General features: G+C 44.9%; 1 protein-coding gene across 1 annotated transcript in view; it reads left to right on the forward strand.

Annotated features, from left to right (window-relative positions):
• Positions 1-370: 370 nt before the first annotated feature.
• Positions 371-27,023, forward strand: part of Tars3 (threonyl-tRNA synthetase 3) — a 51,502-nt gene continuing 24,849 nt past the window's right edge. Inside the window, exons 1-10 of the mRNA XM_051148687.1 lie at positions 371-719; positions 1,774-1,842; positions 2,886-3,076; positions 5,581-5,704; positions 8,632-8,753; positions 11,785-11,902; positions 13,004-13,068; positions 14,062-14,140; positions 15,450-15,596; positions 16,445-16,543. Of these exons, the coding sequence (XP_051004644.1) occupies positions 423-719; positions 1,774-1,842; positions 2,886-3,076; positions 5,581-5,704; positions 8,632-8,753; positions 11,785-11,902; positions 13,004-13,068; positions 14,062-14,140; positions 15,450-15,596; positions 16,445-16,543 (1,311 nt within the window). The 5' untranslated portion in view covers positions 371-422. The remainder of the gene's footprint in view (positions 720-1,773; positions 1,843-2,885; positions 3,077-5,580; positions 5,705-8,631; positions 8,754-11,784; positions 11,903-13,003; positions 13,069-14,061; positions 14,141-15,449; positions 15,597-16,444; positions 16,544-27,023) is intronic.

The raw sequence follows: 27,023 nt of genomic DNA on the forward strand, positions 1-27,023 counted from the left end.
TTTAAGAAGTATTGTTCAGCCAGCCCATCCTCCCTAGCAGTGATGCCATGCTCTGGTCCTGTCACGTCGCTTTGCCTCGGCATTGTTGCTCTACCCTTGCCTCTTCCATCGCCCCGCCTCTCCCATGAAGCCGGCCCCGGCCCGCCCCTTACCGTCTTATAACCCCTTCTCATTGCCCATTGCCTTACACCCGCACAGTTGCCCGGAAATGGCACCGCCTCTTATTCGCGCGCCGCTCCGCCCTGTGCAGAGATACCCAGCCTAGGCCCCGCCCATCTTTCTCCATCGCCCCGCCTCTTATAGTGATTCTCTCCCCCCGCCCCCCCCCCCCCCCCCCCCGCGCAAGGCCCCTTAGCTCCGCCCCGCCCCGTCTCCTTGTCACTCTGGCTAGGTGGCAGCGCCGGTGGCTTAGGGAGGCTGCTATGGCGGCCCAGGCCCTGGCGGCCCAGGCCGTGGCCTCGCGCCTGCAGCGGCAAGAGGAGGACATCCGCTGGCTGTGCGCGGAGGTGCAGCGCCTGAGGGACGAGCAGCTGCGCGGGCCCGAGCGGGGCCATGCCGAGAGCCCCCGCCTGACGCGCGAGGTGGCACAGCTCCGGGCGGAGAACCGCGACCTGCACCAGCGCCTGTCTGACCTGCGGCTGCGCCTGGCCGAGCAGCGCGGTCCCGGGGCACGGCGAGCGGCGGCGCAGGAGGTAACCCAGCGGGCTTCGGGGCACCCGGCCCTGGCGTACTCACCGCTTCCCAACTCTGCACCCAGGCGCGAGTAGGGCTGCAGGATGTGTCCCCCACCCGTACCCTGCCTGCTGCCCACGGCCTGGGGAACCGTTAGGTTTCCACCAACCTCCTAACTGACCAGCTGGTGTAATTTCTCAGCTCTTCATTGGATAGACTTGCAAGCAACCCCCCACCCCAATAGCAGAAATGACTGAGGTGCAAGCCTCCAACCCAGAACTCTGGTGTCTGAGACAGGAGGATGACTGAGAGTTTGAGGCCATCCTGGGGTAAATAGCGAGGACCAGGCCGGTCAGAGCTATGTAACTAGACATATCTCAAATAAAACTTTTTAAAAAGGCCACTGAAGTTTTTAAGATTCACAGTCTCCTTGGGGAAGAGGGCTAACAGTTTCTGTTCCCTCTGCTGACTGGTTCCCGCGCTATCTAAAACTGGTTATTTTCACTGCCTTGTTTTGGCAGTCTACTTTGAGGGCCTATTTGTGTTCAGTGTATTTAGCAGGAGTAATTGATTACAGTGTTTTCATGTTTTAGAAGATTATTAAATAACAAGTTATCTTCTAAGAAGATTTTTTTCTAAGTTCCGAAGGCTTTAGAAACTTGAGATGGTTTTTAGTTCTTCGCCGAGAGTAGCATGGTGCGCTGACAACATCTCATAAAGTAGTGCAATGGAAGTCTGGTGGCAGCCACGCATTTTCCAGTGACATCGGTTGCTTAAAGTTTCGGGGGAAGAGAAAGAGAGACACGGAGACAGTGTGTACTGCAGCCTCGTGCATACTGGGCAAGTGCACTATTACTTGGCTACATCGCCAGCTCTTGATTAGAGGCATTTTAAAGCAAAACTTCTATCTAATGTGCTTGGACAGGAAGGGCTCAACTCTGAAACTTGATTCCCTGAGGGTTGTAAGGAGGTCTTGTTTCCCACAGCCCAGCAGGGACTCTCAATCCACAAGCCTCTTCCATGAGCTGCCTGGGTTCCCCCCTTTCTCGGGTTTCTAATATACAGCTCTTACCTGTCATTGGTGTACCGTTTGTCCTTCAGCCTCCTACTCAAAACCAGGAAAAGAACACCAAGAAGAAGAGATTGAAGGAGAGTGAGCTTACTAGGGAGGTAAGTTGTTGCCATAGAAATAACATAAAATGTTGGCTGTAATTTTAAGCATGGGTCTGCAGGGCTTGGGGTAAGAACATAATTACTAATGAAATTATTGTCTGCACCAAACCAGTAACCTCTTACAGAGTCAAGCTAGTCACTGACTAGTCCACCCTTTTCCCTCTCTCTCTCTCTCTCTCTCTCTCTCTCTCTCTCTCTCTCTCTCTCTCTCTCTCTCTCTCTCCTCTTCCTCCTCCTCCTCCTTCTCCCTCCCCTCTTATTTCTGGAGTCAGGGTTTCTCTGTAGCCCTTGGCTGTCCTGGAACTCCCTGTAGACCAGGCTAGCGTCAAACTCACAGCGATCCACCTGCTTCTGCCTCCCGAGTGCTGGGATTAAAGGCGTGCGCCGTCACCGCCCGGCTTTTCCACTCTCTTTAAGGTGAATTAATAGCAGCCCTTGTTAGGCACAAAGGATAATACCTAGTCTCAAAGACGCTAGCCTGGCTTTGGAAGTCAGACAGAGTCAGGCCGAAGCAACTGGAGGTAAACTGGGGTGGCACAGCCAGCCCCTCATGTGCATATACATATTCCTCATCTGTGGGTTTTTAAACCTGAAAATACTTGGGGAAAAATGCTTCTGTACTGACTTTTTTGGTCACTATTCCCCATGCAATACAGTAAGTATAGCAGCTATTTTCTGAGCATTGCATTTTGTTTTTCAGTAATCTAGAGATGACTTAAAGCACATGGGCGGATGTGAGAAGATGTGCTAGTACTGTGTGACTTTATTAAGGGCTTGAGCACCCAGGGCGCTCTAGGAACCAGTCCCGGGGATATTGAGGGTTGTCTACCAAGAAGCGTTACACTGTATAACCTTGCATATACTGTGTACTGTTAATAGTGGGAGAGGGAGGTATCCATGGGTGTAGCTAAGAGGGGAGAGTCTGCCGGAGGAGTCGTGGAGAGAGGGTGAGCTCTGCTGAGTGGTGAAGTGGGACTCCGCTGAGCAGCTAGCTCAGCCGGCTGAGTCCTTTAACCTTACTGTAAGCTAATGACTTTCAGGTGAAGCAACCAAATTTTATAAAAGGAAGATTGGAGCTTTATGAAACACTGAAGACAAACCGTCAGCTCGGACCTGCCACTCAGGACAAAAAGAACCCGAGTGGCGTGATTACAGTGAGGGTGGCTGGTGGGAAAACAGTGCAAGGAGAACGGTGGGGGACAACACCTTATCAAGTGGCCGCTGAGATTAGGTAAGATCCCCAGCCCCCACCCCTTGTACCCCGGAAACATACACATGCATGTGTGCATGGATGTGCGCTCCTGCACAGACATACATACATGTGTGGACATGGCAAACACAGTACAAAAACATGGACTTTTAAACCCCACGCATCACACACAGGCTTTTGGCCCATTGGATCCCTGCTGTCTTTTCTTCCCTGTAAGGAACTGTCCTTGGTGGCCGTGGGTGTGGCTGGGGGGGGGGTTAAGCCTTTTTCTGGTCAATGGGTTTTTATTTGCTAATTTATAGCCTCTACACACCTCACTCTGCACCCTGCAGGCCTCCTGAGACCTGCGGTCAGGGATCCTTTTTGGGAAGCTGAAGAAAAGGATTCATTCCCCGTAACCGTTTATACAGTGATTAGAGGGATAGCCCCTGCACAGGAGGACCAGGAAACTCTAACTATGTGGAGAATCTGGGGTATAGCAGGAATTTACTGGAACCCCTGCCTCACAAGAAGTCCATCAGGAACTGATGTAACCCAGAAGACTCATTTTACTTTACAGGGACTACGGACACTGGTCCAAACAAGAACCAGCATGATTATGCCAACCAGTAGTTCCCAAAGAGCAAGACTCAGGAAAGCCATGGCTGCGTTTGGTCCCAGAGAGCAATCTTTATAAAGCTTGTTCCCAGGGGTGAGATTCCCTTGGTTGTATATCAGCAATGTGGTGAAACACAAAAGAACAATTTTAGGAAAGGAAGCAGTGGTGGAGTAGAGTAAAAGGAAAATGGAGTGAGATTGTGACAGGGCCAAAAGAAAACAAATGGAAACCTATGCATAAAGGCCGGTGACAGCTGCTGGTAGATTTGCAAGTGGGATTTTATCTTTGTATTTAAACAGTTAAGACATGCTGGGTGGTGGTACATGCCTTTAATCCCAGCACTTGGGAGGCACTGAGAGGTTAATCTCTAAGTTTGAGGCCAGCCTAGCTGCACAGAGAGAAACTCTGTCTTAGGAAAAAACAAAAAACAAACCAAACAAACAAATAGTAGCAAGCAAGCAAGCAAGCAAACAAACAAAACCACCTTGTGTTCAGATGATCTTGAGGCAGTGGAAAGTCAGCAGTTTTATTCTAGGGAATAAATTTGCTTTAGTCTGCATGGGGTAGGCTTTTGTCCACCGAGAGAAGGGGTCAGCACATGTCGGAAGATGTTTAAGTCTTTGAGCCGGTTCTGCTACCTGCATTGCTTTGGGTTCTATAGGCTATGAGCCTCCCAGATGACTATACACTATAGAGGAGCTGGGGAGGTTAGCCATGGCTCTAGCAATGTCCCCTGCCTTTTAGTGAAGACTGCCTGTGTTCATGCCAGGCTGTTATCAGCCCACACATAGAGTGAGTCTCAAGACCCCAGTGGCAGAAATGAGTCCTTTGGTTTTTGGGCATTTCCATTTACAACTGCACACTGTCCAAGGGCATTTAGTGGGATGCCCCAAGAGTTGTCTGCAGTTGTTTGAGTGCGGGCTTTTTACCAAGGAACCTGGAGAATATCAGCCGTCAAGGGTCATCCTCACTGGAGATCAAGTCCCATCCTCCCTTTAGAGCAGTGGATCTTAACCTTCCTAATGCTGGGACCCTTTAATACAGTTCCTTGTGTTGTGGTGACCCCCAACCATAGAATCATTTCATTGTTACTTCATAACTAATTTTGCTGCTGTTATGAGTTGTAATGTAAATATCTATTTTCCGATGACCTTAGGCAACACTGTGAAAGGGTCATTTGACCCACTGCTTTAGAGGCGCCAATATCCACCCCTAACATGGTTTCCCTCTTTTTGGATGGGTAATGCCTTGTTTCTTAGGACTCTGTTGAGGACCAATACAATTTCCCAGCACCTAGCTTGAGCGCAGTTGCAAGGGACCCCTGTGCCTCTGCTCTTAGGAAGTTTAGCATTGTAGACCAACACAAACCATTAACACATTGCCCTTGACGTCATGATTTTACCTTGAAAAATTTTCCCCAAGGAAAGAATTGCTACAAAAGCATGTGTTCAAGAATATTCATTACAGCACCAACACACCAAAGCCCACAAAAGTGTAACCAAGGTGCCCAGCAAGTCTTCGTCCTCTTGTAATGACTAAATAATGTGGGTGGAAGTCTGTCTACAATAACTAGTTGTGGGTGTTGCTTTGTTTTGTTTTTAACATGGATAAGAAGCCAATATAGAAAAAGACTACAGAGTGATGTATCCAGATGTTATAAACAGTTATTTTTAGGACTAAGGGGTAAGATTTAGATGAGATTTTAATTTTATCCTTTGTGCTTTCTTTATTTCTCAAATTTTAAAAATAGCAAATGTATATGACTTTTGTATATAAACTGATCATTATGAAATAAAAGATCTCTATCCTATTAGTTCATATTTGTACTTTCTGACTTTTTTTAAACCCTGAAATTATTTTAAGCTTTTCTTATAATGAATTATAATATGATAAATGTTAACCTCAAGTGGTCTTTTTCTCCGACTAGTCAAGAGTTGGCTGAAAATACAGTAATTGCCAAAGTGAATGGTGTGCTATGGGACTTGGACCGCCCGCTGGAGGAGGATTCCACTGTGGAGCTCCTGACGTTTGACGATGAGGAGGCTCAGGCTGTAAGTACTGACACCAACCAGCAGAGTTGGGCCTTTAGGATATAGGAATTATGGGTAACGCCACACATTGGAATCAAGGGTGATGAAACTTTTGCTTTTCAACATTTAAAATTAACAACAGCATTTCATGATAGCTAATAAATATATCTGTAGCATGTATAATCAAGTAGACCATGTGTATTATTTCTTAAAATACTTGTTACCTTAAGTTAAATGTTTTATCTATTAAATCAGTGTCTATTCAAAATCAATTTTTAGTCAATTCTTAAATGTTGCGCCTGTAATTTAATATCTGTAGTAGAATTTGGAAAAAATCCTTTATTTGTAAATGCAGTACTTTATATGGTAAGTACCATATTATGTGTTTGTCTCCAATATGCACATCACTTTAGCTTGTAGCTTCTTTTCAACTGGCCTGTTGCCTCTGTAAAAAACCCAGCTATGCTAGCTGAAGTTATATTTTATACTTTCTGGATGGTATGAACTGTAAATCTCTGATTAAAGCATGTCAAGGCTATTAATTACTTTTTGTTACTGTGTCAAAACACCATGACAAAAGCAGTATGTGGAAGAAAGATTTTTACTTTGGCTTAGGGATCCACAGGGGACAGTCCATTAGGACTGGGAGGCATGGCAGCAGGTGGCTGGAGCAAGAAGCTGCCTGGTCATCTCCATCCACATGCAGGAGCAGGGAGAGCAAAGTGAAAATCGGCCAAGGCTATAAACTCTCAAAGCCTACCCCATGGATGCACATCTTCCAGCAAGGCTGCACCTCCTAAAGGTTCCAGCTCCCGGAAACAGCACTATCAGCTGGGGGCCGAGTGTTCAAGTATTTGACCCTAGGAGGGACAGTTCTCCTTCAAACCACTACACCAATTATAACCGTAAAATTGTTAAGCAGCACAGTATGAATAAAGCCATGTCCGAAGGGGATTCTGGAAATGGAAGTCTATACACTGTCCACTCAGCAGTCTCCAGGGAGATGTGCTTCAGTGCCGTGTGTTACACTTAAGTGATGTAGATGCTAGAATTTCACCACGAAATTCCTGATTCTAACCGCCAAACTTACTCCTGTGCTGTTTACCCAATCTCAGTGTGTCCCACCATGTCCGCAGCTTTCTCAGCCCAGACCCTGGCGGTCATGTATGCTTATTCCCCTCCTCAGTTCTCATCTCAAGTGGTAGGAAAGCCCATTAGTCTGGACTTTGCTAATGCATGTAGATCCTGCTCATCTCTCTCCATCTCTGTGACCCCTGGCTATGGGCAGACCTACCCTCAGCCTATTATGTCATCAACGCCCAAACGGCGTTGTGACATCTCTGGTTTCTGCTTTAAACTCATAAAACTCGAGCTCCTGCTGTGGTCTGCCTGTCTTCTTCCCTACCCCTCAGACCTTGGTAAGCTCCTCTCTTACCACAGACAACCACTCAGACCTTCCTTCACTGTGAATGCAGGCTTTGCTACTTATTACTGAGAGCCACGTTCACCTCATGGCTACCACGTCACTAAGGTGTAACACACAAAGAGCTGAGGTGTGGCTGGGTATCTAGCATACTGTTTGGTTTGACAAATATGTAGATAAGGGTAACACCCCCCAAAAGATGCAGGCAGGCAGCCAGCTGGTTCAGCAGCACCCTGAGTCTAGGTGCTCTGTTGCAAGGAGAGCATTCTTGGTGTGTTACCAGAGCATATTCAGTCTGTTGCCATCGACCAGGTTCACTCATGGCTTCCCTGTACCTACCTCTTTCCGCTCTGATTTGCCAAATGGCACTGTTAATTGTTAGGACTCAATTATCATTCACTTTTGGCATCTGTATTTAATTAATTTATTAATTTAGTGACTTGGTTAATTTTAACTCATGAGTAAATGAAAATTAATTCCTTATAAACTAAGCTAATCTTGTTTGTTTTAGTTACCCCTAACATATTACTAATTTCTCAGGGATTTGAAACCAAATCAGCTTTCTGAATCTGTGGGGATAACCTGCCCCTAGACTGTGGGGAATTAGCCCACACGTGTACTCCGGGGTCTCCAGCCGCTTTTCCTTCCTGAACCATCTTTCATATTCGTTCAAACTTCCACAGTCATATGCTGTTCAGCCTATAAAGACTTGTCTTAGTTAGGGTTAGTGTTGTGACAAAACATCATGACCAAAAAGCATAAGGGGAGGGAAGTGTTTGTTTGCCTTACGCTTCCATGTCACTGTTCATCACAGGACGGGAATTCAAGCAGGGCAGGAACCCGGAGGCAGGAGCTGATGGAGGGGTGCTGCTTACTGGCTTGCTCATAATGGCTTGCTCAGCCTGCTTTCCTATGGAACCCAGGAGCACACAGTCCAGGGATGTGCCACTCACAATGGACTAGACCCTCCCCAACTAGTCACTAATTAAGAAAATGCTTTATAGCTGGATCTTATGGCAGCATTTTCTCTATTAAAATTCCCTCCTTTCAGATAACTAGTTTATGAGTCAAGCTGACATAAGACACAAGACTGCCGTGCAGATGTGAAATCCCATGAAGTTTTGTAATACCCCAGGTAGCCGCCTCCCTGCCTGTATTGAGTTCAGAGAGGCTGTCTTGGAGAAAGGTAGGGAGCTGGTCCCCTCCCGCCCCAGTCTCCATGTGGCTACTTAGCTCAGTGTTCTGAGTCCATGGGCTGGTTCTGCACAGTCAAAAGCACAGAAGGAAAGTAGAGAGCAGCTACACTATAGCCGCAGTGCCCAGCAGAGCTACTCTGAGCTGGACCTAAGTTCCCCCGGGAGTGCTGGGGCGGATGCAGGGAACATCCCTTCCACACAGGCACTGGGGACTCTCTATTCTTGGTATCTGTCCCCTCGATATCCATTCACTGGTTGCCCATGCTCTTTTACTGCTCATGTCCCGTGATCGTTTGGCAGCTAACAGCTTTCCTGCCCACATCTCGCAGGTGTACTGGCACTCCAGTGCTCACATCCTCGGGGAGGCCATGGAACTTTACTACGGAGGCCACCTGTGCTACGGCCCACCCATTGAAAATGGGTTTTATTATGACATGTTCATTGAAGACAGGTAAGGCTGCCCACTGATTGCTTGTGTATGTGCCGTTGTTTTATATTGGTTACATCTTAGGTCGGTCACCATGTGTTGTGTGATTATCAGGAGGTTAGCTGTTTGTGAAACTTGCTCTTCAAACGAGCTCAGGTTGGAGAATAACTTCCAACATATTCTTTCTTCTGCCTTGAAGGGTATTGTGTGCTGTTTACCTAATGTAGAACTTGCTAGAACATGGCACTAATTCATATCAGATGGTTGTGCTCCATCCTAGAGAGCAGCTGTGCACTTTTGTTCAAAATGAGCCGAGATGCTGTCAACTCCACTGAATGTCTCACACACTTGAGTGCCAGGTGGTGGTGGCTCACAGGGGTGTCACACTCAGTAGGTCTGTGCTTGCAATCGTAGCTCTCATCCACTCCTGTGCTGTATCCCTCACAATTCCTAGGGACACCACCAGTGGCCAAACTGAAACCGTGAGTCCTTCTAATTCTTCTATATATGCTGCCACCCCCATCTAGGAGCCCAGGCCAGTCCTAAATCCCCCATGCTCCTCAGCGCCCCAATAGCAGCCCTGTCTAGTTTGCCAACTTTATCTCCTAAACGTTTCCATCTTCTTTCACTTGGGGTTAACTTGTTCTCACAGCTCCCTTGCTCTGGTGAATACTGAACATTTTTTCCTTTGCCCATCACCCCATGCTGTGTAAGACCTCCCTAACAGGGTATCTAGTATTATGTGGCTGGCAGTTTGTTTGCTTTTATTTTTAATTTCTTTTGCTTGTTTATTTGTTTTTGAGACATAGTCTCACTATGTATGTCCAGCAGGCCTGGACCTCACTGTGTAGATCAGGCTGTTCTTGAACTCACAGAGTCTCCTATCTCTGCCTTTTACATGCTGGGAATTAAAGACATTTGCCACCGCATCTGTCTTATGTCACTATTTCTTACAGGCTTTCCAAGTTGGAACTGTTTTTACTTCTGAGTTTAGAGTATGTTTATTTACACTACCAATGACCATAAGTGTATGGGGTTTTTGTTTGTCTTTTTTTCCCTCAGGCAACATCTGATTCTCCAAGCCTTCTAAATACCAACTAAACATTAACCCAGACCTGCATCTCAGGTCTCAGTCCTATAAGGCTGCCACAGTTGAGGCCTTTTATATCTTGACCCACAGCTCACTACCTGGGTTCAGTGCTTGATGAAATGGCTCATAGAAGACTGTTGGTTTCTTACAAAGGGGAAGATTAGCAGCCAGGAAGGGCGTGGTGCTCTCTATGGCCACGGGGCTGCACCACTTGCTTGGTACCTCTTGGAGCCTTGTTGTTTAGTAGTTTTCAACAGATGTTTTTGTTCTTATAATTTATTTTTATTTTATGTACATTGGCATTCTGCGCGCGCGCGTGTGTGTGTGTGTGCATGTGTGTGTGAAATGCCCTGGAACTAGAATTACAGACAGTTGCAAGCTGCCACATGGTACTGGGAATTGAACCTGGGTCCTTTGGAAGAACAGCCAGTGCTCTTAACTGCTGAGGTATCTTTCTGGGCCTCAGTGGATGTTTTGTAAGATGCACACATTTGATTAAATCACTGGTCATCGACGATGGACTCTCTAGCCCCTCTCCCTTTCTGGGACTAAAGTTCCAACCGTCTGCTAACACAGAGTCTCTGGAGGGCCCCTTCATGTCCTTACTCAGTGCAGGCACAGTCATGGATGGAGACACTCTCTGATCACAGTAGCATATCTGGCGTCCTCTTTTATTACCCTTCTCCCAGTTTCATGCAGGCAACATGAGCTTTTTGACTGTTTACCTCATGTTCTCTGGTGCTGGCGGCTCAGCTGTGAATAAGCTGGTCTGTCTTCATGGAGCTGAGTCAGCTGCGTGTGAAGACAGACAACACAGAAACAGCCAGCTGCCATCAGGTGGTGATGAGTGGAAGAAGGAAAAGAATCCTGCAGATCACCAGGGAAACCAGAAATGTTAAGCATGCAGGGTTGTCCTCTCAAAGGGAAGAGCATTTAGCCTTCTCTTCTATCCAGAAGGCTGGGAACTGGAGGTGATTAACAGCCTAGTGCTCTGCCTTATCAGTAGGGCCAGGCATATCAAGCTCCCACACCCAAGACCAGAGGTGGCTGGAAGTCTAAATGACTCTTACATTATCTGTATAGCCAGGCTCTCATAACCAGGACTGAAAATGGCTAATAGTGCAAATGACCTCTATGCGATCTGTGTGACTGAGACCACGCCAAATCCTCCCTAGACCCTTAAGCTAATACAGGTAGCCTAGCTCCAGAACCCATCTTCCTGGAAGAAATGACATGTACTTTGAGTTGAGTTTCAACATAATTATGCCTCATTGTGTACTGGTGATTATATTACACCAGAAAAGTTTACCTCAAATGATACTGTTTAAATATACTGGCAGTAAACGTCCTGGCATCAGACTCTCAACGTTTGATCCAGCCCAACTAAGTTGAACTGAACCGAGTTTTTATTCTCACCTCTTCGAGAATCATTTTGCTTCTGGCTGTGGTAACTGTAGGGATGCCCCTCTCTCCCACCACACACAGAGGAGTGGGGACTTATGTGCTGCAAGAGGCAGGTGGTTAAAAAAAAGCAGAGCGTGCCTGTAGCAGAGGCCAAAATGGAGGGGGGAGAGTCAGACCAGAGGAAACTAAGGGAGAACGTTCCAGTCCTTGCTAGGATTATGTGTGGCTGTTCAGGAGCAGCAAAGAAGCCAATGTGGCAGGAAGGGAGTAAGCTCCAACCAGGAGCAACTGAAAGTTCAGGCTTTGTGCAGAGCGAGCATCTGTGACCACAGCTCACACACACCTTCCTCAAAGGCTAGCTCCTGTAAACCACTGGGGGCAGGGGTATGGGGAGCCCAGCACAGAGCTCTCTGAACAAAAGTATACTTGCCTGAAGCACCAAGTTGGTTTAGAAAGCATGCCAACTAACAGTGAAGGCCACAGGACCGAGGAGGAAGAGGTGGATGACATCTGGAAGACTGTACTGAAGCTCAGGGCTGCTTCCTTTCTTTGTATCTTTAGAGTGGTGTCCAGCACTGAGTTGTCTGTCCTGGAGGACATATGCAAAAGTATCATCAAAGAAAAGCAACCATTTGAAAGATTGGAAGCCAGCAAGGACACCCTCCTGGAAATGTTTAAGGTAATTGGGAAACAGCATAAATCCTTTCACTGGGACTATAACGCTAATACCATATACTAGTGTTTTTCTTCCCTCCCTGCAAATTATTGACTGTTGTCCAGCAGCCAGTTGCACTGTCTGGAGAGCTGTTGTGAGGGTGTCATGGGTCACATGCACAGTCTGGAGAGCTGTTGTGAGGGTGTCATGGGTCACATGCAGTCTGGAGAGCTGTTGTGAGGGTATCAGCCATCACTTTCTTTGCTGTTTCATGTTTATTGAGACATTTCAGGCAATCAGAGGCAGATAAAGAGCCAGGAGAGCAATTTTCCTGTATGTTTATAGGTCTGATTTGTCTGATATATGATAAATATCTGACTGCTGAGATTACTGATCTATTTGCAGTATGAACTGTTGCCTGATTCAAAAGCGGAATGTATGGCCAATTGACAGATGGACTAAAGACTCTGAACTCTATTTTCAACAATATATATTTATAATCCTATACAGAATTCTCTAGTCTACATTCCCTCCCTCCCTCTAAATTGTTTATTTATGTGTGTGGGTGTTTGCCTGTCTGTACGTCTGTATGCTGTGGCTGCAGAGGGCATTGGTTGTCAGCCTCCATATGGGTTCTGGGAATTGAACCCAAGTCTTCTGCAAGACCAGCCAGTGCTCTTAATCCCTTCTTCCTCAGTCTTGTGGTCTTCATTGCTAGTTGGCATGCTTTCTAAACCATGTTAGTGCTTCAGGAAAATATACTTTTGTTCGGAGTGCTGTCCAATGGAATCTGAGCCCAGTGTATAACCTTCAGTCATATGACAGCTGCATTTTAAAAGTAAAACAAAGATGGAATTTCGGGCACATAACCAATGTAAAATATGTGTGCATGCCACCTCTGTGGTCCTGTGTGTTTTCACTCACACTGTGGTCATATGTGAGAGATCACCAGCCGTGTTACACTGAGGTCTTGTCCTGGACAGTGTGGCTTTTTGCTGTGAACACAGCATTGTCCATAGTATCTCAACACCCTGAACAGAGTACACAGCTTCTCAGAGCTTCTTTAAAATAGCAGTTTTCCCATTAAGACATTTTTGTAATAATACATAAACATTTTCTTTGTAGTACAATAAATTTAAGTGCCGGATTCTGAAGGAGAAAGTCGACACTCCAACGACCACTGTCTACAGGTCTGTGTGCGCCAGCTTTAAGCACTGCTCAGTGGGGCCGTGGAGTGCAGCAGCAGCTGCCCTGAAGCCTGGGGGCTTTCTGGTTTTATCACAGTGATGGGCCAGTTTTTAAAAGGGTTTCTCGACCTATATAGTGTCCTCAGAAGATCTTTTTTGGCGTTTGAATTTGCATAAAGAGAGCCATCTGTGACCTGAGGCTACATGGGTTGCTTTTCTTCTTGACTATATATTAAAGAGGGTCTCAGACATATAGAAAAGTGAGACCTTTCACTTAAAAATATGTGTCCTGGTCACTTTTCTGTTCCTGTGATAAAATGCTGAACAAAAGCAAGTCAGGGAGGGAATGGTTTATTTGGCCTGCATTTGTGGGTTACAGTCATTGAGGAAAGAAAAGACAAGGACCCAAGCAGGCGCTTGAAGCAGAAGCCATGGGGAAAGGAGGCGGAGACAGGCAGGTCCTTGTGATTTCAAGGCCTCCCTAGACTACAATTGAGTTCCAGGGCAGCCAGGAATACATACAGAGACTTGTCTCAAACACCCAAACAAACACAGAAAGAAGGAAAGAAAAAAAGAGAGGTAGTGGGTGGGGGTGGGGAGGAGAAAGAAGAAAGAAAGAGAAGAAAGTGGGGAAGGGGGAGGAAAAAAGAAAAGAAAGGAAGGAATGAGGGAGGGAGAAAAAAAGAAAAGTAAACAAGCAACCCTGCTTCCTGACTTGCTCTCTGCTGGTGTCTTACACAGGCCCAAACACCTGGCCACGAAGGTGCTTTCCATGCTGGGCTGGACCCACCTGTGTTAATTAAGAAAAGACAATCTCTCACAGACGTATCCACTGACCAAACTGATAAAGACAATTACTCTACTGAGATGCTGTGATTCTAGGCTGTGTCAAATTGACAGTTAATGCTAAGTGGAACAATATGATCATGTGGTTTATATTAAATAGTTCAAAAATCTGTAGTTATGTCTGGATATGTCTTAAATCTCTCATTATAGGTGTGGTCCATTAATTGACCTTTGTAAAGGCCCTCATGTAAGACACACTGGAAAAATTAAAGCCATAAAACTTTTCAAGGTAAGATTTCTGTTTTTGTTTTTAATTTATAAAAACAGCAAACAAGGGTACTGGATAAGGAATTTCACTCATGTTTTCTACAGTCTGAACATGATAGTACTTTAAAACACTTCATTTTTATTTCACTAAAAGTAATATGTTTTAAAAATCATGATAATTAGAACCCTAAGTAGCTTTTGATAATTACTTATCCTTATTCTAAATACTATAATACATATCTTTTTATATGGCCATTTCTTAAGATTTATATTTATTTTGTCTGTGTGTGTGTGCGCATGCGCGCGTCCCTACAGAGTCCAGGAGTGTCACATCCCTTGAAGTCACCACTTGATATGGGTGCTAGGAACGGAACTCAAATCCTCTGCAAGAGCAGCAAATGCTCTTAACTACTGAGCCATCCTTTTAACTTTCCATATAGTTTTTAAGTATAGCGTTCCTTATTTAGATACTCCCCTATATTCGCAAGTTTTACGTACATGGATTTAATCAACTGCCAGATAAAAATATATAAAAAACAAATTGTGCCTCTGCTGAGCATGCACAGACTTTGCCCACATGGGGGTTGGGAACAGTGGTGGTGGGGGGGTGGCAGCGGTGCCATTATTTTCTAAACAGTACATTGCAACAAATACATACATAGCATCAATTTCGCATTAGGTACTCCAGAGATGGCTTAAAGTGTGCAGGAGACTTGTACAGATTATGTGCAAATACACCATTTCATATGAGAGACTTAAGTGGCTGTGCATTTAGATGTCTGTTGAAGAGCAAGGACTGTGGATTTTTTGAATTGCCCAATGAGAACAAGAAATCTTTCTGCATGTAAGAATGTGACCCACAGGCAAAAGAGAAAAGTAACAAGAACACCTTGCTGGCAGTCATAGGGAGCAGGGCTGACTTTGAAGCCCTGGCCTTTCTCGACCTTTGTTTTCTCGAGGTTTTCCTTTATGCCCATTGATGTTCATCAGTCGCCACAGGGCGCAGGCTAGAGAGGCTGGCACTCCCATGAACCTCTTGCCTTTTCTGGCTCCTCAATCTTTCTTCTTCCCGTTCCCTGCCAGGCTCGCTCTGGAATCCACAGCAGACTCTTTACGCGGTTTGGTGATCAGTGCTGTCATTTGGATGAAAAGTTTTTTGTTAGACTCATTTTAAGACTCTTCCAAACACCACAAAAAACTCTCTAACTGAGCATTGTGGCTGTTATGATAGAAAACTGCGTACACGTTGAAGAGTGCTATTACTGCTAAAGTTTTTTGTTTTGTTTTGTTTTTGTTTTTGTTTTTTAAACCAATATTTTGTTGGTGTCTAGAATTCCTCAACGTATTGGGAAGGCAATCCTGAGATGGAAACACTGCAGAGGATCTATGGGATAGCCTTTCCTGATGGCAAGATGATGAAAGGCTGGGAAAAGTTCCAAGAGGAAGCCAAGAGCCGGGACCACAGAAAAATCGGGAAGGTACGTCCACGCATCACCACACAGACACGCCTTCATTGTCCATGACTGCACCTCGCAGAACAAAATCTTAAGAGTAATGTTTCTTCTCCTCTCGTGTTTTATTCCATTGACACTCGTTGCCGGCTGCTGCGTTCTTCTATGCCCACACTCCGAATGCATGCCTTCTAGCCAGCTTCCCTCCTCTCTCTCTTTTGTTAGAGATTTAAAGGCATTTATGAGAGTTTATTTTTATCATGATATAGAAATAAAGTTATTTTTAAAAATTGCTCATACTTGGTGATGTGCTCTGTATTTAGGAGACAACAGTATGTGGACATAGAGAATAAAAATTGAAAATAGGTGGACCTAGGGTTTTGTTTTCCACCCTGCCAGGCTTGAGCTATGTCAAATGAGGGCCACGTCTGTCCACATCTGTCCTTTGAGCTGTTGGCAGGGCTGCTAAGAGACACCCTGTGCACAGGGCATGCTCTCGGGGGGCGACACCATAAAAAGGGTCACATCACTTGAGGCCTGCCCTCTCATCTTGTCAGGTGACCACGTGATGCTTATATTCTATAAGTGTGAAGAGCGCTTAGTCAATTAGCTATGGATTTACACCTGAAAAAATTAGTAGTGAATAAACACAAGATCACAGAAAAGCCAAGTTTGCGGCTAAGCAATCATAAATATGTAATTATCTTCCGTGCACTATCATATATACATATATATCTGGATAGCTACTGAGGGACTTTGGGGTGTCTAACAATAGATGATAGGAGGGTAAAATAACATTTTATGACTGTCATATCAGGTATGATAAACATTAAGCAAGAGATGAAATTTGAAATACAATCGTTGTTTCAATCTAGGAACAAGAACTTTTCTTCTTCCATGATCTGAGCCCTGGAAGCTGTTTTTTCCTCCCAAGAGGAGCCTTCATTTACAACACACTTATGGATTTCATACGAGTAAGTTAGTTCTTAAAGTCTTTTATTCTTACTCATCTGTGTTCTTCATCTTACTAGCGTTGCTCATAAATAATGTGCTATGTATTTCATAAAATGCAGGCATTGTCCTCACTCTCTGAGGATGAGGCGCGCTGAGGATGTGCTGAGTGCAGATCTCCTGTGGCAGGGAATGCTGCTCTGAGGGGCTCTGCTTCTCAAAGTGCCCAACGCCCGCTGCCTGCTGCTCACTGCCGGGTAACTACCCGTAACCCGACATCTCCAGGAGTGGGACGTGGTTGTGTCTGACACCCAGTGGTTTAGTGTGCTCAGTGTGGCAGGGTTAGGCCTCTGCAGATACCATTCAGAGGTAGGCCATCTGGACTGCTGGAACTGACTGTCCAGTCTTGTCCTGTTTAGTCTTTCCTGTAACAGTTACAGCGGCAGTGCGTGGTGGTGTTTCAGTCAACAGCCGACCACAAATCTGTGGTGATCCCTTAAGAGTGTGTTGTCCAGACCACAGCAAGCAGCCTTACGGTCCCATGGGATTTGCTTCTCGTTGTTTTATTAGCTTGTGTGAGGGGGCTCTGATGTTCCCACAATCAAGCTGCCCCTCAGCGAGTTTCTCGGAATATAGCCATCAGTAAGTAAGGTACGCTGTGGCTGTCTGCTTTCTGATTTCTGTGTGCTGATCGCTGATACACTCAGACCCTCTCCAGTGACCACTGCGCTCCCTCCAGCTTATTTGCAGAGGCTCCAATTAGCTCAGTAAATCTTTTCCTTCATGCCTGTCCCCTCAGCCCAGACTTACCCTCATGCTTATATTCTTGCGGTCTCTCATGTCTCACTTAGCATCTTCTCTTCCTGTCTTGCTTCGCCCTGGTCACTCTCTTCGTGTCTCAGATTCAGAAATCCTTTTCAGAGCGCCTCTTCTTTGTGCTCGTTTCTCCCTAACTCTCAAGGGATTGCTTTCTTCAGAGCTTTCTGAGAAAAGGTGCATCCATGGAATGTGCTGGGTCTTTTCTGTGGCTACCCCTCCCACTTCTCTTCCTTCCCCTCTTGTGCTGTACGTCTGGGGACCTCTGTGGAGTAGTACACATCCTGCGTTCCTTTCGTTAAGGACGGCCACTGCGAGGCAGTTGAACAGGGCCAGGGAATGAGGCCTGAAACATCATTGACGGTTCTGGAGACTGGTGGGTGACAGTGACCGCTCACTGCTGCTGCCATGACGTCAGCACAGCCCTGGTACCTGAAACTCCAGGTTAGGAATGGACTATGGAGAGTAAACAGAAAGCCTTTATGGTGGCTTTAAAGGGCTCTCTTATCTTTTATAGATGCGAGACAGACATGGCCGATGATCAGGCCAAGCCTGACTGTGTGGGTGACCGCATTGGAAAGCACTTATATATACAATCCCAGTGGTCTCTAATGCTAAGGTAAGGGCTGAGCCCCTTAAATTCCCAGACACCCTTGTATGACGTAATTGGTCTTATAATGCTTAAAAGAACATCCAGTGACCTCAGCTACTTTTTTATGTTTGTTCTTCACTTGCTATCTTTTCTCCGCAAGACAGGGTTTCTCTGTGTAGCCCTGGTTATCCTGGAATTCATTATGTAGACCAGGCTGGCCTCGAACTCACAGAGATCCACCTGCCTCTGCCTCCCAAGTGCTGGGATTAAAGGCATGTGCCACCATGCCCAACCACTTGCTTTTTTTAAAAAGGGGGCTCATGTAGCCCAGGCTAACCTTGAGCTTTCTATGTCTCAAATGATGGCTAAATTCCTGATGTTTCTGCCTCATTGGCCAAGTGCTGAGGTTACAGCAAGTGCTACCATACCCAGAAACTCCTCTGCCAATATGGAAAATGCTTATTCAGTGTCCTGATTTGTTTGTTTGTTTGTTTTTGTCAACTTGACACAAGCTGGAATGATCTAGAAAGAGGGGACCTCCACTGAGAAAATGCCTCCATCAGATTGGCCTGTAGGCGAGTCTGGGGATGTTTTCTTAACTGGTGACTGAATTGGGAGGGTCCAGCTCACTGTGGGCGGTACCATCCCTGGGCAGGTGGTCCTGGGTTCTCTAAGAAAGCAGGCTGATCCTGATTGAGCCGTGAGGAGTAAGCCCCTCCAAGGCCTCTACTTCATACCTCCAGGTTCTTGCCTTGAGTTCCTGCCCTAACTTGCCTTGGTGATGCAGTGTGACCGAAGAGTTATAAGATGAAACTCACTCTTTCCTCCCTAAGCTGCTTTTGGTCACGGTCTGATGAGATCAGTGTAGTTTGCTTTCATCCTGTTGGGAGGACTTGGTTCTCTGTGCCTCTGTTTGAAGGCTGATGGGTCTGTGTCTCTTGTCAGCTCCAAAAGACTGGAAGAAAGGCATCTCTGCCCCTCCCCTGTGTTCTGTTACTAGAGAGTAAACTATTCCAAGTTTTGTCTGGTTGACACACTGCTGAGTGTTCAGTCAGATCTGGTCCAAGTGCAGATGAGGTTCCTTGATGGCAGGTACATTCCCTCTTTATCCTCAGACCTGTGAGCAGAAGATAAGGCACCTCCTGGCAACCTCCCTCTTTCCCCCACATAATGAAAAGATGATGGAGGGCAAGGATGCAGTTGACAGTTCCTTTCAGAGAGGGGTGGGGAGGGTAGGAGGTACTTGATGGTGACCAGGCTGGAGAAATTCTGATGTCTACAGTTGTCCCTGCCCCTAACTGGTTGTCCCTGTGCTGCTCTCCGTCAACATGGATTAGCTTTTCCTTGCCTGAAACTTCTTGCTGGGATCACACGGCACTTGTTTTGTTTTGGTGTTGAATCTCTGAGATTCAACCAAGCTGTGGTGTTATGATAGGGGTTGGAAGTATTATTTCAGGTACTCCATTTTGTGGGTCCAATCCATGATAATCCATTTCTCCTGTAGATATTTAGGTCACTTCCAGTTTAGAGATGCTATATGCAGTCACCATGACTTGTGTACGTGTACACACACACAACACACACACACACACACACACACACACACACACACACACACCTGCCCACTTTTGGTACATAGAAATCACAAGAGAGCTGTTTGGACTGAGCTTCTATACTAGACTAAGTCAAATGGAGTCAGCCATGCTAAAGTTCATCACTAAGCTGAGGGCCTGCTGTTTACCTCGTGTTCAGAGAGATTGGGGTCAGAGAGAGAATAGACAAATTCCTTGAACACACCATTTTCTATTGGCATAATAGTGACATTTCCCTCCATTCATTCTTAAATGAAGTACTGTAAAATAGCCAAGGGTGCCTCATCACTTGTTTTCTGTCTCCTATTCCCTCCTGGTAAGGAAAATAGCTTTGTGATGAGCAGTTCACTTCTGGCCTTTGCTTCCTTCGTTAGTCTTTCTCTGTTCTTGAAGCCTGGTGCCTTTGCTTGAGGTGTCAGGGCACTTGCCCTTTTTAAGATAAGGTAATGTAAGGTAAAGTGTGGTTCCATTCTGGAGTAGAAAGTAAAACCAGTTAATATAACTAAATTACTATAATTTGTCCTTCGATAATCTCTAAAAAATAGAACTACTAGGTTGTGGGTATTTTTATTTATTGTAAATTTATTTTGAGTCACATTCTTACTACATTCACATTTGCCTCAGACTTGCAATCTTCCTGCCTCAGTTTCCCATTTCTGAATATTAAAGATGCATACCCCTATATCCTGATAAAACTTGTGTTTCTTTCATACTTTCCTCTTTTGTGTACCTGGGGTGGGTCATAGAAATTGAATGAAGTACTTAATTTATTTTGAGACAAGGTGCCTTTATGTTGAGCTTGGTTTTGCAATAGAAAGATCTCCCATGTTCATGGATTATGGTAGAGTTGATATTGTAAGAAAAGAAAAATGACCATCCTACCAAAAATAATCTAAACATTCATTTCAATCCCAGTTAAAATCGGCGTTCTCAAAGAAATAGAAAAACAATTTTAAAATTCACATGAAAGCACAAATGACACCAGATAGCCACAGCAATCTTTAACCAAAAGAATCATGATGCTAAGACATTACCATACCTGACTTCAATGTATACTACAAAGCCACAGTAGTGATCATGATAAAAACATGATTGCTTGGCATAATGGCACATGCCACTTGGGAGACAGATGCAGGGATCCTTGTAAATTTGAGGCCAGCCTGGTCTACAGAATGAGATCTTGTCTCAAACAAACAAACAAACAAACAAGCAAAAAAAAAAAAAAAAAAAAAAAACCTAGCATGGTCCTGGCATACCCACAAAATATAGACACAAAAATCAATGGACTAGAACAACCCCACTGGTTACAGTCCATGCAAAGATGCCACAAATACACAGTGGAGAAAAGATAACTTCTTCAACAAAGACAGATAAAACTGGCTGGCTGTATGTAGAAACAGGAAACTAGATCACCATCTCTCACCCTACACAAAACTCAACTCCAAGTGGGCCGCAGACCTCAACATAAAACCTGAAACTGAAACTTCTAGAAGAGAAGCTAGGGCATATGGTACAGGACACAGGTAGGCATAAGCCAGGAGTTCCCAATGGGACCCCATTCACTCAGGAAATAAGGTTGGCAGCTGACCAATGGGGCCTCGTGAAACTGAACAGCTTCTGTATAGTGGCGAAAGTAGTTCAATCGCGTGAAGAGGCATTTGACAGAATGAGAGAAAATCTCTGCCAGCTACTGTCTTGGTTTGGGTTTTATTGCTGTGGAGAGATACCATGACCACAGCAACTCTTATAATGGAAAACATTTAACTAGGGCTGGCCTACAGTTTCAGAGGTTTATTAGTCTGTTATCGTCATGTCGGGAAGCATGGCAGCACACAGGCAGACATGGTGCTGGAGGAGGAGCTGAGAGCTCTACATCTTGATTCCCACGGAGCAAGGAGACTGTGCGCCACACTGGAGCTAGCCTCAGCACAGGAGACCTCAAAGCTCGACCCCACAGTGACACACTTCCCCCAAGAAGGCCACACCTCCTAGTAGCGCCGCTTCCCGTGGGCCAAGCATTCAAACACACATAACTATGGGGCCGTACCTATTTAAACCACCAGAACTGTTTTTTTTTTTTGTTCTGCTTTGTTTTTTATTTGTTTGGTTGGTTGGTTTTTTGCTTTTGTTTTTGCCCCAACTGCACTGTACATTCCAGGCTATCTGCTCCTCAAGCTCTGGGCCAGTTCTCAGTTCTCCAGCCTCCACCTCCAAACTTGCTGTAAGAATGCTGGGATTACAGACACTCACTACTGCCTCCATCTTTAAAAAAAAAAAAAAAAAAAAAAAAAAAAAAAAAAGATGGGCTTTGGAAGTCAAACAGAGGTCAGCGGGCTTGTCAGGGGCGTTTACTCACTGAGCTATCTTGTCAGCAAGTAGCTAACATAATAAAACCAATGGCCTCCTCTGTCTATGTAACATAATGTAACCAGTCAAACAATTCCTCTCCTGGCTGTTTATCAAAGAGAAAGGGAAGGTATTTCTGCACAGTGTGCACTGGGGGTGTTCTCAGCTTTTTTTTTACAGTGACAGAAAGTCACCAGCTTGTGATAGGCTGGGCGTCATGTTTGTCCAGCAGACCATTCCTCATCTAAAAGGAACAAGGTACTGACACTGGGTGGAAAGTCGTCTCCAAATGTTATTTAATTATATACTTAAAATTGGTAAACGTTCTTGCACATAAGTTGTACCTCAGTAAGGTTGTTTTGTGATAAAATATACTTAGCATCAGTATTGACAAGTTAGACATTTTAAGCTTACTGCCATCACCAGCCAACACCAGAATTCTTTTCCTCTTACTCAGCTTAAATGCTTTAGGGTTTGGTCATGATCCCAAATTGAAATTATGCACCTGTTGTACAGTAACAGTGCTCTTCCCTCACCAGTGTTTGGCACCACTCTGCTTTCTGCCATTCCTCAGAAGTATAACCAAAGGATATTTGACCTCTTCCAGACTCTTTAAAAGTCTGTTTTTATCACTGATATAGGCAAACCAGCTCTCATATGCTGATATTTACTTAATATTTTTTTAAAAAATTTTCCTTCTGTTTCTGATTCTTTATTTAAACTCTATCTTTTGTAAGAGGAATAATGTGCAATTCACGCCCCTGCATTTGCCTACCTCTGCCTGTTTTCCTGTACTCTCCTCTGTGAGTCACTGTTTGGGAGAAGGCGTGCACCGGGACAGATTCTCAGCAATGACAGCTTGCCTCTTGGATTATCACACACCCAATAGCAATAGCCTTTGGCTTGATGGCAAGCCCTTGTCTGCCCAGGTGAGGGCAGGGAGATAGGGACATGCAGTGGTGAGGACAGTGGGCCTCTGTGGAAGCAGTGTGGGCAGGGCCTGTTCCCTCCCAGGCAGAGCTGTGATTCTGTGGAAGATCACGCAGGCAGCCACATGGATTGAGTAGGCAGACATTTTCAGACCCAAGGGAAACTCCAAAGCTCTGAGGTAAGATGACTTCTGCTTGTAGTAAGTCAAGGTGAGGCACCTTTGTTTCTGTTGGCCAGCAACTATGTAAAGAACAGACCATGCATAAACAGTGATGCGCTGTCTCCTCTGTACATTTCTTCTCCCTTGCATCTTGGAATCTGCCCACCCACAGCCTCTTCTTTTACCCTTCTTACCTTTTAAAAAATAATTTTACTTTAAAATGCCATGCAGCGAAGTGTACACTTCTTTGATAGCATGCAAAACTGTGTTACACCACAACATCTTCAGCAATTCCCTCTGGCTATCCATTCTGAGCTGAGCCCACCCCCTACCTCCTCAATCTTAGGCAGACTCATTGGATTCATTCTCTGTCCATAAACTTCAGTGCATAAGTGGAATTATAACTGATTGACCTTTTGGAAGTGACTTACTTTGCTTACGGTATCTGCCTAGGTTTTCTGGTTGCTGAATGGGATTCCACAGTTCAGACGCCCCACAGCATACCTCTCTTCTTCCCAGTTGAAGGTTGTTTGGACATTTGTTTTCAGTTGTTGGCAATAGTAAATAGTTTGCTATATATACACACATGAATAGGTTTTTGTATGCACGTAGGTTGTCATTTTACTTTGGCAAAAATATCCAGAAGAGTCACTTCAGGGTCTCGTGGCACGTTATCCTGAACTTTAAAAGAAGACACTGCACAGGTTTCCATTCTTAGCGGTTATTGTTTTTGCATCCTTCCAGCAATGCATGAGGTTCCCGTTATGAATCCTGCCAGCCATTAGTTTTGAATTCCCAGAGCTGCCGGACTCATTGAGGCATCACTAGGGACCTTATGGGGAGAAGAGGCTCAGCTCATCAGACTAGCTCAGCTGGAGACTGTGGGCGCTTTTTCCTCTTAGACTCAGTGGAATCCTTTGCAGACATGTCAAGTCTCAGGATGCTTCCTTTCCATGAAGAGAGGGTCCTGGGGGATGCACTTAGTGGTTTAACTAAAAAGAGTCTAGTGAAAGGAATAGTGATGGAGAGTCTGTCTAGTAAAGAGGGACTAAAGAGGGATGGTGGTGCACACAAGGATGTCCCCTGGGAGGGAGGGGGGAGTCACTTCATCCTCACTGTTATATCTGAAGAGGAAAAGGGACAAGTAGTTGTACCCAGAGAGCTGAAAGCCACAAAATAGAACTTAAGAAGAGAACAGCATCAGGACCAGGGGAACTCAGGGCAGAGCAGGAGTGGAGAAGGAGGCCAAGAACCCCAGCTCTCCCCTGCTGTTCCTGGAATCTTCAGCACTTCTCATTGGTCAAACCCAGCCAGAAGTCAGAAGAGACGTATTAGTCAGGATTTGCCAGAGAAATAGACCAATTGGATACATAGATACATAGAGGAGGAAGCTCACTGTGTGGAATTGCCATTGAGAGAGGTGATGATGGAAACCCAAGTCCAAGGACAGAAGACTGAACTATCCCAGCTCTGTAGGCGGTAAAGGGCCAAAGGAAGCAAACGTCCCCTTCCTTCACATTTCTGTCCTTTTCATGTGTTCAGTGGATTAAATGCTGCCTATCCACATTCTTCTGAATCAGTCTACTCACTCCACTGCTAGTCTCATCCAGAAACACTTCCTTTCATGCACCTCAAAGTAGCATTTCTTCAATGGTATTGATTCTTAGAGCCACTGAGATGTTTTTGAGTTACTAAGTCACTAGGTGCATAGAGAGAGAGAGAGAGAGAGAGAGAGAGAGAGAGAGAGAGAGAGAGAGAGAGAGAGAGAGAGAGAGAGATGGCTGGAAATGTGCTTTTCTGCTCAAGAGTCAGTTTTCAAGATTCTGCAGGAGACCAGATGGAGGTGCACCCTGCTGGATCATGACTGTGCTGATGTGCTGGAGAGTTTATGTCAACTTGACATAGGCTAAGTCATCTGAGGGGAGGGAAGCTCTCAATTAAGAAAATGTTTCTATACGATGGGGTTGTAGGCAAGCCCGTAGGACATTTTCTTAATTAGTGATTGATGGAGGAGAGCCCAGGCCACGGTGAGTGGTGCCACCCTGGGCTGGTGCTACTGGGTTCTATAGGAAAACAGGCTGAGCAAGCCATGTTGAGTGAGCCAGTAAACAGCACCCCTCCATGGCCTCTGCATCAGCTCCTGCCTCCATTTTCCTGCCCTGCTTGAGTTCCTGTCCTGGTTTCCTTCAGTGATGGCTACAATGTGGAAGTGTAAGCCAAATAAGCCCTTCCCTCCACAACTTGCTTTTCGTCAGGGTGTTTCATCACAGCAATAGAAACCCTAACTTTGACAGCTGGGCCATGGATACTGCTTGCTCCTTCCCAGTGGTTGCCTTTCTTTGCTTTTGAGAAGTCGGTAGCATAGTGTCTGACATTTTTCCCCTTAACTTTCCTTTTTGAAAAGTTCAAATCTGTAAGAAAAAGTGCAGTCAACATTCATATTGCTTTCATCGGGGTCTATCAGCTGGTAGAATTTTGAATTTGCTCTACCTATATGTGATTATATACTATATGTTTTATAATATATAGAGATACATATGTGTGTGTGTTTTATGTTTAAAATGTAGTATCTGTTGACTTCCAGGCATGGTGGGGGCATTCTGGGAGGCCAAGGCAAGGAAGACTGAGTTTGAGGACCAGTCTGGGCTACATCATGAAGCCCTGTCTAAACAACATCAATAAAAGGTCTATCCATAAAAACCATGGTATCTACTGATGCTTTGTTTCCTAGGAAAATGTCTTAGTTGGTCTTGTGTGGTAATAACAAAGTCCTAGAGATTTAGACATTTATAAATAATAAAAATGCATTTCTCACAGTGCAAGGGTTAGAAGACCCAGAACAGGGTCCCCACACAGTCAGTCTGTTGAGGGTCTGCTCCTGGTTGCAGACTGCCACCTTCCTCAGGCTGTAAGACAGGAAGACGCAGGGTCTCTTCCATAGGGTCTCTGATCCTTTAGAACCTGCATGCCCAAGCAGCTGCCTGAAACCTCGCCTCCTAATGGCATCTTTTAGAGTTAAGGTTTCTGCATGTGAGTTTGGGGTGAGAACACAAAACTTTATTCAGGAGCAGTCTGACATAATTTCTAAGCACCCTAATAAAATATTAATATCTCATGTGAGTGTGTTCAGAATGGATACCTTTTTTTTTTTTTTTTTTTTTTTTATCATCTCCTTAGCTCAGCTTTAGAAGAGCTCTCTAATGAACACAGTACACACATGTGTATATACACACAATTCCAGGATCATTCTGAGGGTACAGGATTGTATGTCATAATCACCAAATAATTTAGCACCATTCATATGGCATATAAGTTTGTTGAGGATTTATAGTTTAGACAGACATGAAGAATGCGGGCAAACACCTTACTGGGTGGCTGACGTCTAGGTCCGCTGTTGTACTGGGAAAGCACTCTGCTGAAATGCGCCAGGGACAGCTCTTTCCGCTGTAAAAGTATATTGCTGCAGTAGTAGTAATAGTTGTTGTTGTTGTTGTAGTTGATTTGTGAGAAACGTTTTTTAGCTTGTTTGCAATATGGTGGCCTAGATTTGTGTCATGTGTTCATTATATTATTTAAAAATGATTTAAGAGTATCTAAGGAAACTGATATGTTGAATTTTTAAAAAATAGAAATAAACATTTAAAAATACTTGTGGAGTGCTTCTCCCTTATCCCCATGGAGTTTATGAAGGAATCTGCTAATAGGTGGGAGAAACTGCTATGGCTTAGTAGACACCAACTACTTAATGTGTTGCAAATTAAATTTCTCAGTTTTCTTTCTACTTAAAACTAAGTTGGTCAAAGATGTGACATGGGACACGGTATTCAGACTTACACATTATAAAATTATTAGGTCTTTTAAATCATAGGAGAAAAAGTGCTATCGTTTGTTTAGAACGTAGAACTTTTTTGAAGTTTTTAGCTATGGTGAAATGAGATACTAGATATATCGACTTTCAGGCACTACGTTTTAAAGCATTGAAACATTTGTGTCTATGCTACTTGTGTCATTTTGAATTTTTTCTATATAAGATACCTGAAACGGTTTAAAAGAGGAGGGATTCATTT

Source organism: Acomys russatus, chromosome 7, assembly GCF_903995435.1.
Source record: "Acomys russatus chromosome 7, mAcoRus1.1, whole genome shotgun sequence".
NCBI lineage: Eukaryota > Metazoa > Chordata > Mammalia > Rodentia > Muridae > Acomys > Acomys russatus.